The following is a 16,160-nucleotide window of genomic DNA, read 5'->3' on the forward strand; positions in this document are numbered from 1 at the left end:
TTGGGACATGATATTCTTTAAGTCTAGGCCCAAATACATTTTTGCCAATTTACCCCGTGGTAGAAAATGGAAAATGGTGTGGTTAGACTGACATCACAGTATGGGAGGAAGACCAATGACCTGCACCTTAATATGAAACTATAACTTTTTACTGCCTCTTAGTTACTAAAAATGATCGGAGTGGGGACTGGGAGGAGAGGAAGGAGGGGAATCTGTGGTTAAAGCATTTGCTGTTTTTCCGGAGGACCTGGGTGCGGTTCCCAGCAACACAGGGTGGCTAACAAGCATCTGAAACTCCAGTTCTGGGGAATCTGATGATGCTCTTGGCAGTTCTCAGGTGTATCATGAACGCAGCGAGCAGACACATACGCAGGCAAAATGCCCATACACATAAAATAAAAAACATGTTTTAATTATAAAAGAAAATCCAAACCTTATCCTGGGTTCAGTTTTCACTAACACACACACACACACACACACACACACACACACACACACATACATACATACACAGAGAGAGAGAGAATTAGAATAAACATTTTTTTTAGAATAAACTTTCAAATGTGACTCTCACTGGGCGTGGTGGCGCACCCGTTTAATCCCAGCACTAGGGAGGCAGAGGCATGCAGATTTCTGAGTTCGAGGCCAGCCTGGTCTACAAAGTGAGTTCCAGGACAGCCAGGGCTACACAGAGAAATCCTGTCTCGAAAAACCAACAACAACAACAACAACAAAAACCCAAAATGTGACTCTCTTCCTTAATCAATTTCAATTGGTTGGAGTGGAATGACACCCTCTCCCACCAAATTCCAAAGCTTAACTTCTTCATTGTGTTTCCAGAAGGCAAGCAGGGGGGCAGGCAGCACAGCTATCTCTCTACTTAATTCAGTTCTGGCTGTCACTGTGGATTGAGTAAACACCTCCTGGCCACTGATATGTGATCTTCTCAAGTCACCCGTGTGAGTCATTCTGAGAGCTTCATTCTTTCTCAAGAAGATTCCATATTGAATACTTTCTTGCTGTTCTGATGTCTGCATCCCTCATTTCTCCTCCACAGCCTTCCCGCGTGTCTTAGATTTTTACCAAGTTGCTCTTGATCTACTGAGACTTGTATTGAACAGTCAAAGTCTGTCTACAACCTCCCTGTCAGCTGACCTCCCCTTCCCCAGCACCTCAGGCAGGACAATGCAGTTTCCCAAGCAAATGACTGGATCCAAACATCAGCCTCTCTTCTTGTAGATTCTGATCTCTATGAACAGCTGTCTTGTAGGGTTCTCTTCAGACACTCCAATCAGTTGATGTCAGCATAGGACCAGGGGCTCAGCCTGGGACTAGTGGACTCAGTTCCCTCCCTTGGTCTAGTCTTAGGTTTACCTGAACTGGGGAAGGATTAGCAAAGCAAATCCTGATTGTGGTTGGATGTTGTGTCCTGGATGATCTAGTACAGTGCTCATCTCTAAAGCCTTGGCAACTTGTGTTAGAATGTGGTATATTTATTCCTGCTGTTTATCTCAAGACCTTAGTGCCAAAAGTAGGGCCGCAGGAAAAAGGATACGTTCATCCAGTAAAGAGAGAGCTACTGTGTTTGAAGACACCGTGGGCAGCACAAGAGGAAACAAGGCTGCCTCTAGGGTCTCAGGTCTTCTTACTATATGGAGACCAAAGAAGGGATGGAAACACAGTGGGGTCATTGAACTCCAAAAGCAAAAGCAATGAGTGAAGTAAAGAGTGTACTCAATTGATTAGTGGGTAGACGCCCATGGTTGGCCCAGAAGTGGGCAGGAAATCCACCAGAAGAAGCTAGTTCATTACCAGGCAAGTGATGGGTGAGTTAACTGGGCAGGTATAGCTGTCTTAACTGGGACCCCGAAGGTAAAACATGGAAGAGCTCGAGATACATATGAAAACTAAAAGAATGCCTGAGTAGCAGTCTCTACAACATCTTGATGCTAAGTGAACATCTGCTCTATGTGCTCATGATAATTGTGAGGACCTCAAAAGCTGTTTTCCCCTGGAGTCCCGTGACATCTCCATTTCCCCATACTTACTACTTTCCTTGCAAGGAAGCACCATGATTTCAAGTGATTTGAGCAGATCTCTGCCTTGACATCACAGAACTTAGTAAGAGTGAAGTCATTGATACCTAAATGAGAATCATTCTTTCAGAACTGGTGAGTTGTAATGGAAGAAGAAGAAAAGTAAAAAGACCAAAGAGTGTGGATCTTGGTCCTCATATTCATTCATTTCAGTAGCATTGAAATCCCTCTTCTTTGTCTCCAGGCTAATAGCAAAGCTATTTCTATAGTCATTCTTCTTTTTGATTCATATATGCCATTATATACTCTAGATGGAAATATCACCCAGCATGCTTTGCAGATGCCTTGACTTGCAGCATGTTGGAACAATCGATTCACTTTCTCTGAAGAATAAAATAATTGTCTCTGGGCCTGGAGATGAGGCTCAGTTGGTAGACAACTTGCCTGGGTTTGATCTCCAGTGCCACATCAGCTGGGCATGGTAGCGAATGAATGTCTGCTGCTGTCTCAGCACGTGGGAGGTGGGGGAAATTCTTGGCTGTATAGCAAGTCCCGAGATAGCCTGAGAAATATACGACCCTGTTAGAACAACAAATCAGGTTCCAAATTTGGTTTAACTTTTAACTATAGGTCCTTGAGACAAGGCTCCCAGTTTTGTCCTTAGCATGTGTTGTTTTTAACACCTGGAAATAAATCTTCAGGGTGGAATGTGGTCTAATCAGTCATTTTGAGATCCAGCAACTCTCCACTTCCGGTGGCTGAAGAGAAAAAGAGATTCCTTTTGTTTTTGTTTTTGTTTTTTTTTTTTTTGGTTTTTCGAGACAGGGTTTCTCTGTGTAGCCCTGGCTGTCCTGGAACTCACTCTGTAGACCAGGCTGGCCTCGAACTCAGAAATCCGCCTGTCTCTGCCTCCCTAGTGCTGGGATTAAAGGCATGTGCCACCAACACCAGGCGAAAAAGAGATTCCTATACCTCTGAAAAGAAGACTATAAAATGACACATTGTAAGAGTGAATGTGGAAATCTTTTTAGCTAGTGTTTCTTTGACTTGCTTATCCATCTTGTGTTTGTTTACAGTAAAAGACTCAGGTCAGTATCTTTTTTTTTTCCCCACTCTTTGCTCTGGTTATCCTGGAACTTACTATGTAGACCAGGCTGGCCTTGAACTCACAGAGATTTACGTGCTTCTGAAGTACTGGGATTAAAACTATGCACCACTATCCCTGGCTTGCTATCTGGCTTCTAGTGTATAAATTGTATTAAATAGTAGTCATCATGACTACTGTCTTATACAATGGATATTTTGCACATGGATATTTTGATAATGTTCACTTCCAATTATTCTCTTCCCTCACAATTTTTCTTTCTTGCTTTTTTAAAAAAAATCATTTTTAAAAACTTATGTGTGTATCTTTGTGTGTGTGTGTGTGTTATGTGTATGCAGGTATTAACAGAGGCCCAAAGAGCACATGGGTCCCTTGGACCTGAAATTAACCGAAGTTAGTGTGGTGGTTGTGAGCCCCACCATGTGAATATAGAAAACTGAACTGCAGTCTCTGAAAGAACAGCAAGTACTCTTTAGGCCTTGTTTTTCATCATTTTAAGACAAAGTGTCTTCTTGTAGCCCAGCTAAGCCTCAAATTTCCTACATAGCAGAGGCTGGCCTTGAACTCAACCCTTCTACCTCCATATCCTGAGTGTTCAGATTGCAGGCAGTACTACCATCTGCACCATGACCCCCCACTACCCCAATACCTTAAAAGAAACGATTTGGGAATACTCTTTGGCTAAACTATTTGAGAAACACAGAGGACTTTCCATGGCTTTAGTAACCTACTTCATTTCCTGGATTCACTGAGGAGGGGCTAGGTCAAAGACAGACTTCTGGCCTTTCTGTCTGGGGGAGGAACAAAGTGCTGTGTGTTTTGAGACTACAGCCCCACAACTTCCCAGGAACTTCAGATAAATTATTCAAAGTCTGCCTTCTCCGGGGAATGGCAAACAGGAGAGATAAAAGGCCCACATAGGGAGTGTGGGAAAGGGGGGGGGGGTGAGAAAGTGAGAGGCGCAGGAGGGGGACGAAGAGTTGCAGGAAACTATTTTCACAGGTTTTAGGTGCCAGAGCTGAGGGAGTTAGGACAGCCACTGGTAAGAAGGTGACAATTAACCACACAGACAACAGGACTTAATTGATCCTTTAAGCCGGCACAGGCTGCTTGACTCTTAGAAAAGCAGTTGCCTGCTCCTTAACTTGGATGCCACCACCACATACTGTGCATTCACTACAGAAGGAGCCTGCTAAAGCTGCCAGACAGGGCTTCCATTTCCCTCTCTTCCTTCCTCTCTCCTTCCCTCCCTCCCTCCTTCCCTCCGTCCCTCCCTCCCTCCCTCCCTCCCTCCCTCCCTCCAAACTCCATGCTGGAGCAGGAAATAGAGAAATAATTGTATTGAAAATAACTAAAGAAGCAAGAGGGCTGAGTAAATTATACTTCATTTGTTCCTTCTTTCCAAGTCATTAAAAATAAAACCCAAAACCTTCCAATCAGATGTCGATGTCTTGTCACTGGAGTGCCTTAGGGGCGGTTCAAAACAAGGTGGTGTATAAATGAGTTGTAACTTTGGCCTTTACCACAAAGTCTGCAGGTTGAAGGAAAGGCTCTGGTTGCAAAGCTCATGCCACGACTTGACTTGTGCCTGGCATGTTGTCAGGACTCCATTAAACCAACTGTCTTGAAACTGTCAGAAGCAAAGAAAATGGGTTAAATTTGTTATCACCTGTATCTACAGATATCCACACATAAGAGATATCTCATCATAACCAAGGCATAAGCCAGACTGCAGAAGATACAAAAGCCCCCTGGGAAATTCAGTTTAGTGACGTGAGCTTTTTCTTCTTCTTTTTAACATTAAGCAGGAAAACAACACATGCAGGAAACCATAAAACCCTTCAAGTTAACTGTAGCAACGGCCAATCTCATTAGGATAGGATGGGTAGCCTAGAGCCTCTGTGTGAAGGCATTCTGAATAACCAGCAGCGTGGTCACCCACCCAACCTTTTGAATGACAGAGCAGAAGATCCACTACTGATAGCTAGATCATTTCAATTCTCTTCTGCCTTGCTGACTCCTGAAATGAAGACCGTGCATTCATATTTTAACACACATTTGTTCAACTAATATGTATCCACACACACACACAAATTACTTAAGCTTGCACTTCAAACTGAGATGTACAAGACAGCCTTGGGGAAATGGATCAGAGCTGAAGGAAAGATGTGGGGGGTTGAGGCGATGGCCAATCTTTACCAAAGACTCAAGGCCTTACTTCTCTAGTACTCAAGGTTTGGGTACTAGAGAAGGCATAGGTTTACAGAGTGAGTGCTAGACCAGCCAAGGCTACATAGAGTAACGCTGTCTTGAAAAACAAAACAAAACAAAACAAAACAAGTACTCACACCTATGCTTATCTAGTACTCAAACGGGGACACCTATTTTGATTGTTTTTGTTGTTGTTGTTTTTTAATTAATTTTCATTTTTGTTTCATTTCCTTTCCTTCCTTTTCTCTTTTTTTTTTCTTTCTTTTTTGTTTTGTCTTGTTTTACAAGACAGTGTTTCTCTGTGTAGCCTTGGCTGGTCTAGCACTCACTCTGTAAACCAGGCTGGCTTGGAACTCAGAGATTTACCTGTCTCTGAGTTATTATTATTAATTTTCATTTTTGTTTCATTTCCTTTCCTTCCTTTTCTCCTTTCTTTCTTTCTTTCTTTCTGTTTTGTTTTGTTTTGTTTTGTTTTGTTTTGTTTTGTTTTGTTTTGTTTTGTTTTGTTTTTCAAGACAGCATCACTCTATGTAGCCTTGGCTGGTCTAGCACTCACTCTGTAAACCAGGCTGGCTTGGAACTCAGAGATTTACCTGTCTCTGCTTCCTAAGTGCAGGGATGAAAGGCATGCATGGCCCACCAGCTCCTGACTTGCTTTTGTTTTCTAGAGACAGAGAGTCTCATTGTCTCATTATGTAACAGTTCTCACTGTCCCGGAATACACTTTGTAGGCCAGCCTGGCCTTAAACTTGATCGCCAAGCAATCCTCCTCTTTTTGTCTTCTGAATGATGTGCCACCACACTTGGAGAGACACTGGATCTAAGTTCATTCTTGGGCTCAGGAAATAAGATTCCAGGGCCCCCTCCCTCTTCTTTCCTAATTAATGAAGTTGAGTGCTGGGGCTCCAACCCAGGGTCTCATACATGTTAGGGCAAGCATCCTACCACTGAGCCACAGCCCCACCCTTCTTCCCCTTCTGATTCTATGATCTCAGGTTTATTACTGAATCATCTCCACGTCTCCTTGTAAAAAGGGTGGTATCAGTCTTTTGCCTGTATACTTACTGAGATCATGCTAACACACTGTGAGGGTAGTCATTTTCCCTTTGGTTTGCACTGAGACTATATGGAGAACTTAAGACTGTGGTCTGGTTCTGCTCTTTTAAAGAGTCCTGGCTAGGAGGCGGCGGGCAGGGGTGGGGTGGGGGGAGTGTAGGGGATGGATTTGATCAAAACCTACATTGTATACTTGCATGAAATTCACTAACAATAATTTAAAAATATATTAAAAAAATAAAAAGAATTCTGGCTGGGACTTAGATCCGTGGAAGAGAACCTAGCATGTCCCAGACTCAAGGTTCAATTCCCAATAACACACACACACACACACACACACACACACACACACACACGCACGCACACGCACACGCGCTCCCAAACCATTCTTTTTGTTTTCAGACTGGAGCTCACAAAGCCCAGGCTGCCCCCAGACCTACTATTTAACCAAAGATAGCCTTGAGCTATCTTCCCCAGTACTGGCATGGCGTCACCAGGTCTGTCTTATTGTGATTGATACTGGGAGGCCAATCCAGGGCCTCATGGCCTCATGTGTGCTTCATGAGCACTTAGCCACTGGGCTCCAGCTCTAGCCTTGTCCTCAATTCATACTAATATTAAGGATTTGAGAAGCAGACAGCATATTTATTGTTATTTAGTGCTGTCTGATTTCTGTGTGGCTGGCACTGTGGTTGGCTCGCACAGCCTTTACCTTTTTATAATCAGCCGCACAAGGTGAAGGGCTGGTACCTAATGAGCACAGATTGCTGCCAGGCATTGCTGCATGTGTTCCACATATGGGGTCACACTCAATTCTCACAACCGCTTTCTCAGTCAGGTGGCCTTCTACGGAACGATTTAGAACAGAGGCTCCAAGGGACTAAGAAACTTGACCACCGTGCTCCAGCCAGCCTACCTCAGAGCCAGTATTCAGACAGAGATTATTTTAACTAAATTCAACGCTACTTGCCAAAGATAGCACAAAATGCAAATATTTTGGGAAATGAATATATTTTGGAAGCTTGAAGAACAGTTTTTTTGTTTTTTGTTTTTTTTTTTTTTTGGTTTTGTTTTGTTTTGTTTTTTGAGACAGGGTTTCTCTGTGTAGCCCTGGCTGTCCTGGAACTCACTCTGTAGACCAGGCTGGCCTCGAACTCAGAAATCCACCTGCCTCTGCCTACTCAGTGCTGGGATTAAAGGCGTGCACCACCACGCCCGGCTGAAGAACAGGTTTTATGCAAGAACTCACTACAAAGTAAGTGTGGAGAAACAGGCATTAAAGGGTTAGTCCTGCTCTATGTAGTCTGAGCTATTCTGGAACTCATTATGCAGACTGGCTGTGAACTCACAGAGACTCACCTGCCTCTGCCTCCTGGGCTCCACCATCCCGAGAAAGGCTTCGTGCTGTGCCGCAATGGTGGGTGGTGGAGATTGGAGGAAGAGAGCCACCACCATTTTGTGCAGAGTCTTGACAAGCTGCATGAGAACTGAGTACCTCACCCTGGACAAAGGATAATAATGATGGTTAGTGCCGTCTGAAACACCATGCAGATATCAAAAGATGTTCACACACACCCCCAACCCCCATCTGCCCAACTCAGCTTCCAAATGGTGGGTGGGGTGAAAGTGCAGACAAGCTGCCCACCCCGACTTTCAAATGGTGGGCAGGGTGAAAAAAAAAAAACGACATGGATTTTCAGGTTGTTTTCTAGGATGAATCAGAGAGGCTGGGGGAAACGCAAGAGATCAGAGGCCAGAGGTGTATTTATAGTCCTGGGGCCAGGGCTGTGAACCACAATCAACAGGAAAGCTGGAGAGGCTCTGGCAGTTGGTACTACTTCCTGTTCTTCCAGAGAACCTGAACTTAGTTCCTGGTATGGAGTTAGGTGGCTCACCTGCCTGTGACTGCAGCTCCAGGCAACAGGACACCTTGCTGTTGTGAGGCCCCTTGTATGCACATGTGCATACCACACGCAAACACTTTCATAAAATCAATCTTAAAAACAACTCAAAGTATCCATTAAAAAAAAAAAGGAGGAAAAAACATAACAGAAAACTTCCACCTTGAGAAATCTAACAGATTTGGGGGTCTTAGGTTTTTCTGGAAGTATTCTTTTTTAAATGGACAGCACCACCATGCCCTGCTATCCAAAACCTTCTAGGTCAGTGGGTTAAGATCCGAGATGAGAGGGTGTGTTGTGCACATCTTCAGGCTCAGCACTCACTTCCAGAGAAGGGAAGATCCTTGCGTTCAAGGCGCTCCCCCTCTACTGAGAGAGTTCTAGGCCAGGGCCTTACAGAGAAACCCTGCCAACCCAAAACCAACCAACCAAACGGTGGTTGATTTATGATGAAGCACTCTGACCCTATCTATACAGCAGATAAACCGAGTGGTTGCTGGCCTTCCAACTCTGTTCTTTCCTTAGGATACCTACTCAGACTAGTGCCAGCAGTAACCTGAGCCCCCTGCAGGCACTCACCCCACCAGAGGAGCCTGGGGGCTGCCTATTATTTATTTATTTATTTATTTATTTATTTATTTATTTATTTATTTATGTTCATGGCTCTTCAGGGGATTCAGCTAGGAACTGACAATGGTGACAAGTGTCACTAATCCACATTGCTGACTGAGCACAGGGCCTGAAGCAGTGTCTTAAGAATAAGAGGGAAAAGCTAGCTGGAGCTCACTCTTTTCTGCTGAGCCACACCATCTGAAAGTCACCATGAAGTGGTTTTCTAATATCTATTTTCCCTTGCACAGTCTGGCATGTAAGTCCCAGTGGTTCACATCTGCCACGCCCCTGCTAGGAAGCATGCGGTATCAACACTTTAAGAGAAAGGGGTGATGTGCCAGAATTCCTTGTTTTCTTCAGGGGCCTGGGAACAGAACCCAGGGCCTCTAGCACGCTAGCTAAGTGAACAGCTCCACTTTCACCCTGAGCCTTAGGATTCTTAAAGAAAATACTTGAAAGCCTCTGCTTGCTCTTCCCATGCAAAGTCAGGGGAAAATAAACAAGGCTGTAGCAGAAGAGCCTACAAAAATACAAACATATTCGAAAATATGCATCACTTAAAAATGATTCATACAGGATTCATTTACAGTAGGATTTCGATGTTTTTATCTGGGGGGGGGGGAGGAACAAGGTCTTTTGTTGTTCTGGAAACAGGGTCTCAAGTAGTCCACTATGGCCTTAAAGTCAGGATCCTTCAGCCTGGCATGCCTCTAAGTGTTTGGATTACACCACACCCTACTGACCTTTGCATTTGAGGGGAAACCCCCACCCCAAACCTAACAAAGCAAGCCTAAGTCGTCCCCACCCCCAACCCGTCTTGTAACTATCAAAGGCTTTCTTCTCCAAGACCCTAAGATGCTCTATTATCCTCACCATAATAATCAACCATTAAAGAAGCATATCAACTCTTTCCTACAGCTCTTTTAAAGAAGAAAACTGTACACCACACTGTTTCAAGGTCTCAGGGAGAAATGATATTAGAACAGTATTTAGAGAGGGAATTGCTTTTTCAGTTTTTCCCCCCCTTGAAAGCTTCATCCAAGTATGTAGTGTAAGTTGATCACAGCAAACCCCTAGCAAATGGCTTTTTTACTGTGCAAAAATGCTTGTGGGTACTGGTCCTTAAGTCTTCTTTCTGTCCCGACCCTCAGAATGGATTGTTTCCAAGTGCTGCGTGTTAACCCTTTCTCTCCAGGGCGGAAAGACTAGGAAACATGGAAAGCACACATTTGTGAAGATGAGCCTTGGGAAGGGAAGATAGTTCTATTTGCCCATGGAGACCGTGGATCTCTAAAATAAACAGGAAGTACTGTCCAGCTGCATGCAGGCTTCACTAATGCTGTGTCTGGTGCTTATAAAAATCTACACACTCTCCTACTTGGCCTGTCATTCCAGTGGTGAGCAGGTAGGCTATATTTTACTCACAGCGACGCCCATGTTGGGCGGGGCATAAGATGAACAGCTTAGGGCCATAGTAAATTTGGTAGTTCTGGAAACAGAGTTTCAATCAAGTAGTCCACTCAGGCCTTAAACTCAGGATCCTTGAGCCTGGCCTGCCTCTCAAGCACTTGGATTACACCACACCCTACTGACCTTTGCATTTAAGGGGACTCCTCCCCTCCCCCCAACAAAGCAAGCCTAAGTTGTTTTTGTTTTGTTTTTTTTCCCCATCTTATAACTATGGAAGGCTTTTCTCCTAGACCTAATAATTTAACAGGCTCATTTGTTCTTGGTTTGTGCAAAACAAATCTTGGCGTGTAAAGGGGATGGTGGCTTAGAGACACAAAAGCAAAAAATACATTTAAAAAAGTTCAGCTAACCGGCTGGGTAGAGAGCAGGGAAGCCTGCCCCTCCCCCCTCTTTGAAATTTCCAGACAAAGGGTGCCTGCTGATGTACAGTAGATGCAGAGAATTCCTCGAAGGCTGGCGTGCGGAGGGAAGGTTGACACACACGTGGCCAATGCCATCACTCGGGGTCAGGCCAGCCAAATCTGGCCAAGAGGAACTTAGGGTTTGCCATTAAGATGGCTTAACTGAATCAGCACTAGCTTCCAAGCCACCGCGAAGCTGCAAAGCAGCAGCCTGCAGTGACAGGAGGGATCCCAGGAATAAGGATGACAAAAGTCAAGATTTAGGGTTCAGTTCCAGCTGATTTTATTTCCTTCTCAAAAAAAGTTATTTACAGAAGGTATATAGGAACAACCTGACAGGCAGTGACGGACAGGATTAGCTGGCATGATTTTTTTTTCTTTTTCTCTTCCCCCAAATATTGTTTTTTGTTTTTTTTTTTGTTTTTTTTTTTTTTGCTTTTTTTGTGGCCTTGAATTTTAAGACAAATATTCTACACGGCATATTGCACAGGATGGATGGTTAAAAAAAAAGAAATAAAAAAAGAAAGAAAAAAAAAGAGTTTTAAAACAAAAACCCTTAACGGAACTGCCTCTTAAAAGGCAGGCGCCCTCGTGCCTGTCATGTTATAGTAAACATACATACACACAATCTTTTTGCTTATTATAATACAGACTTAAATGTACAAAGATGTTTTCCACTTTTTTCAATCTTTAAACACAACAGCTATAAACCTGAACACATATGCTATCACCATGCCATAGGACTGAAACAATTATATTTAGCGACAAGTAGAAAGGATTAAATAGTCAAATACAAGAATGAAAACGCAGTACATTGTGTCGCGAACTCAAATCGGCATTTAGATAGATCCAGTGGTTTAAACGGCACGTTTTTGCTTTATAAAAAAAAGTGCAAAAAAGATGTGGTTTACAAGTTAAAGCTACAGAATCCCTTTTTGCTGTGAATGCACCAGTTTTAAAAACCTCTGGACAGAACAGCAATTCGTTTAAAAAAAAAATCTGTTTTTTTTTTTTTTAAAGCATTATGGTGCTGGGCTGAACTCTCCTCCCCTTATAAGACAGGGGGGTTGAAAGGTGGAAACCGGTGGCAGGTTAAGGGATACTGTCACTTTAAGAAGCCTGCAGATTGAAGTGTAAACATGGAGAAACCAGGGGCTGATTTTTCAAACTGTGTGAGATATTAACCAGCCACCCTATTATAAAATCAGGAAATCCAAACAGCGATTTACACCGATTAACACCCCCTTTATATATTTTTTACAAAAATACACTGAGAAAATAATCAAACGTTTTCATCTCTCTTGTCATTTTTTGTTTTTTAAAAGTGTCAAAAGTCTACATTTAAATATAAAAAATTAAAAGTTAAAACTCTAGCCCTTCAGTGAAGGAGACGTAAAATGGCGTGGGTAACAACACTAGAAAAAAAAAAAACGAAGAAAAAGAAAGAAAATAAAAAAAGATAAAGAAACGAGGTCAAAAGACAAGAAAGCAAATGAAAAGGGAAAAAAAGGGGGGACAAAATAAGAAAACTGTTTGGCCAGTATAAATACGTCCACATATAAAATGGCATCTGATTACATTTACAAGGGAAAAAAAAAATACAAAGATGGAGAGTCCGTGAGGGGGTAAAAATAAACGGGTCTTCTCAATTACACCTATAAGGAATAAACACACACGGAGAAAAAATTTGGTCCTGAATTGTGGTTTTTCAAAAGTCCAGCACAGATTTGAGTTGCGTTTGAATCCTTTTAAAGAGTTAAAAATGAAAAGGAGCTGGTGATCGGTTCGTTGTAGGAATCAAACATAGCGCCATCTATCCGCTTTTTATATTATCCTACACTATTTTAAAAACTGCTCAACAGTCTTATACAGAAATCTTCAAAAGATAGACAGGATAACATGCTATATTAACCCCACCAGTGAAATAACTCAACACCATCACGATTCCCATTAAGAGAAGAAAAAAAATCTCTTTCCCCCCCATACCACTCCGCGGCCTCTGGACCACATCCCACAGTCTCCTGTCCTCCCGCTGGCTCTGGGTAGCCTCACCTCTCTGATTTTTTTTTTTTAATTCTTTATTTTTGCACAGACCCCAGGCGGAGGCCCGGGAACCCCAACGCCCTCTGTGCTCCGGGTCCTTCTGCATCCCCAACCAGGTTGCTGTGGCTTCCACGAGGTCCCCATGTCCATTTCCGAGGCTGGCCTGCTACTCCCATCACATCTCCAGCTGTAGGGACAAGGGGGAAAAAAGGTGGGGGGAGGAGGAGAAAGCCCAGCCCGGGACTTCGCCAGCGTGGAGTTTCTCCATGCCAATACTCCCCTAAGCTCAACACAAATGCCACGGCCAAACGCATCACCCCAGAGCCTTCTTTCTGTCTTCATTGCAGAAAAAGAAATTTTAAGAAGGGGAAAAATACAAAGAGAATACAAAGAGGGGGTGGGTAGGAGATGGGGCACGCTGGATTTTCCCCCTCCTTTCTTGACCAAGAGGCAAAATCAAACAAGAAATCACCGAGGCGAGGGGGTGGGGGTGGGGGAAAGATTCCTTCGGTCTTTAGAAGCTTTGCTTGGCTTCTTTTCTTGCTGGGGGTGCAACCAAGTCCGGAAGCTCGTTGGAAGGGTGTGTGTGTGTGGGGGGGGGAGTCTCTTCAAGCAAAATTGGGGAGGAAACTCGAAGTAGCTTTTTTAGCCACCACCAACATCAATAACAACAACAAAAAAAGGTCGCCCCCGTCTACTCTCCGCCTCCTTCGAGTCCCCAGCCCTGAGAGTGGGGGATGGGAGCGCGGGTCCACTACGCCCCCGCGCTCCTTCTCCAACGGCGGGACGTGGTCCAGGCCAGCTCTATGCACTTTTTCTTCCTTTTCTTTTCCCCTTTCTCCTTCCACTCTCCATCTATTCTTTTTAACTCATTTTTTCTGTTTCTTTCTTTCTTTCTTCTTCTTTTTAACATTTTTTTCTGTTTTTTTTTTGTTTGTTTTTTTGTTTTCTTTTTTCCCTCTCTCCTCTCCTGCCTCTTGGCCCTCCTTCTCCCCGGCCCGCGCTCCCTTCAGTAGGTGAAGACCAGGTTGGAGATGCTGGACTCCAGCCAATCTCCCGAGATCATCTCGCTCACCTCCGGCGTGCAATAGTCCGGGAATTCGAAGTGGGAGCCTGAGCCGGGTTCTAAGTTAAAATCCAGGTCCCGATCGAGCGCCGATGAGGAGCTGAAACTGCCCAGGGACATGCTCTCAAAGTTTGAGCTGGGGTTCAGGTCGAGCAGGTCATCTTCGAACTCCTCGTCGGACGACGAAGAGCCCGAGGAGGAGGAAGAGGACGAGGAGAGAGAGGAGGACGCGTGCGAGGGCGCGCTGGACGGGGCGGGCGAGGCTGCGCGTAGGCTGGCGTAGCCGCGGTGGTCAGCGGGCGATCGGCTGGCGGTTGGCGATGATGCTGCGCTGCTGCGGCCGCTCAGACTCCGGCCATCGGGCGAGCATCCCGGGCCTCCATCTTCGTACAGCCCCAGTGGATCGCTGGGGTCGGCGCTCGCTCCCAGGCCCCCGACGGGAGACGCCGAAGCGCCCAGGCTTCCAAACAGGTAGACGCGCTTCACTTTCTTGTCGGCAGGGTGTTTGGCTGGGGTGGCCAGCGCACTGGACGGCGAGGAGGAGGCGGCCGGAGTGGCCGCGCTGGGAGTCCGCACCTTGTAGACGGCCGTGGGCTCCCCCAGGGGCAGCAGGGCAGCTTGCTCCGGAGAGAACGATGCAGCCGCCTTGCCGCTGCCCGCAGGGACCAGCTTAGCGTGGGGCTTGCCGACCGAGCTGCCCGCCACCTTTGGGCCACAGCTCTTCTTGGGCGCGGGCTTGGAGCTGCCGCCCGCGCCACCCCCCGCGTGGCTGCTTCCCGCGTGGCCGCTGCTGCCCGCGACCTTGTCGCCCTTCTCCCCTGGCTTGGCTGTGGCCGCCGATCCCGCGCCCGCGTTGCCCGACTTCACCTTCTTTCGCGGCCGGTACTTGTAGTCAGGGTAGTCAGCCATGTGCTTGAGGCGCAGCCGCTCCGCCTCCTGGATGAACGGAATCTTGTCGCTGTCCTTGAGCAGCTTCCAGCGTTTGCCCAGCCGCTTGGAGATCTCGGCGTTGTGCATGTCGGGCGACTGCTCCATGATCTTGCGCCGCTCGATCTGCGACCACACCATAAAGGCGTTCATGGGCCGCTTGATGTGGCCACTGGGCGTCTTGCACCAGCTGGGGTCGTCCGCCTTGCCGCCCGTCGACGCGGTGGAGCCAGGCGTCGGGGAGGACGCGATGCCCAGCTCCAGGCCGGCGCCCGAGTCCGAGCTCTCCCCGGCCAGCAGAGCCTCCGTGTTCTCCGCGTTGTTGGTCTGTTGTACCATGGCCCCGGCTTGCCGGGCGCCCACGCGCGCTCACACGCTCGCGGCGCGGTCGCCGGGCCCTGCGGGCTCCCCGGGGCGGAGACCAGGGTCCCCTGAGCGGCGTGCGGGCCAGGGGCGGCTGCCTCCCGCCGCCAACCTAGAGTCCCCGAGGCCCTCCGTCCTCCCTCACCGCTGAAGTGCTCCCTGCGGGCACCGAGGCTGGAGTCGGCCGCGGCGAGGAGTTTCTCCAAACGTTGGTAGCCGGAGTCTCTTCCAAACGCAAGTTTCTCGCCGCCTCCGGGGCAAGTCTTTCCCCCACCCCTTTCCCTGAAGCAGTCGATTGCAGTTCACGAGAGCTCGCGGTAGCTCAGGAAAGCGACATCGTCTCTAGCGCCTAAGTCCCTTTCCTGCAGTGCAAAGCCAAAGCGACTCTGGCTCCGGGACTCTGTGGGCGGAATCGGCGCTGAGGAGTTGGTGCAATTATTTTGTTGCAAGGTAGGAAGCCAAGAAGCTTGCATGCAACAGACCGGCATGAATAAATGTATGTTTCTCCCTCCCTCCTGCAAGAAGGGGAGCTGGTTACCGGCAGAGTTCCCCCCACTGCAGACTCTCTAAGAAACAGCGTGCAAGAACTGGAAACCGGGAGGGAGACGGCCCTCTTCCCCTCACTCTGTTTCTCAGGCTGCAGCTTAGAGCAGACCCCAATTCCGCCTCGCGCTTCTTTATCCTTTCGCAGACAGCCAATCAGCCGCTGTAACTAACGCTTCCTCGTGCCAAGCCCCTCCCCCGTCCTTCCCATTGGCTTGGAACCCGATGCAATAATAATCTCCGCGTGCAATGAGAAGCTCCAAATCTGACCTCATTCCAATTTACAGAGCAAACTTTTTAAAAGGGCTAGAAGTACAGCTGAGATTTCTGCTGCCTCTTCCCCCCCACCCCCGCCTTTTGCTGGGTGCGCGCGCGTTTGCCTCTGTGTGTGTGTGTGTGTGTGCGCGCGTGCGTGCACGCGCGCGC

The 16,160-nt window shown here is 46.6% G+C and overlaps 1 protein-coding gene across 1 annotated transcript; it reads right to left on the reverse strand.

Moving 5' to 3' along the window:
- Positions 1–4,524: 4,524 nt before the first annotated feature.
- Positions 4,525–15,826, reverse strand: Sox4 (SRY-box 4). Its single transcript, XM_029468536.1, has 3 exons — positions 13,911–15,826; positions 7,768–7,909; positions 4,525–4,771 (listed from the first exon to the last, which is right to left on the reverse strand). Exons 1-3 carry the CDS (start codon positions 15,165–15,167, stop codon positions 4,752–4,754), a joined length of 1,419 nt encoding a protein of 472 aa, XP_029324396.1. The 5' UTR covers positions 15,168–15,826; the 3' UTR covers positions 4,525–4,751.
- Between the last annotated feature and the right edge of the window lie 334 nt (positions 15,827–16,160).

This window comes from Mus caroli, chromosome 13 (genome assembly GCF_900094665.2).
Source record: "Mus caroli chromosome 13, CAROLI_EIJ_v1.1, whole genome shotgun sequence".
Taxonomy (NCBI): Eukaryota; Metazoa; Chordata; class Mammalia; order Rodentia; family Muridae; genus Mus; species Mus caroli.

Excerpts from the sequence above, each read along its gene's own strand:
- Sox4 (XM_029468536.1), bottom strand. The coding sequence starts at position 15,167 with ATGGTACAACAGACCAACAACGCGGAGAACACGGAGGCTCTGCTGGCC. Across the intron at positions 7,910-13,910 it reads CGGACTATTGCACGCCGGAG|GGTGAGGTACTCAGTTCTCA; the intron begins GTGAGCGAGATG and ends TCCTTTGTCCAG. Across the intron at positions 4,772-7,767 it reads AGCCCAGGAGGCAGAGGCAG|TTTCAAGACAGTTGGTTTAA; the intron begins GTGAGTCTCTGT and ends TGCTTCTGACAG.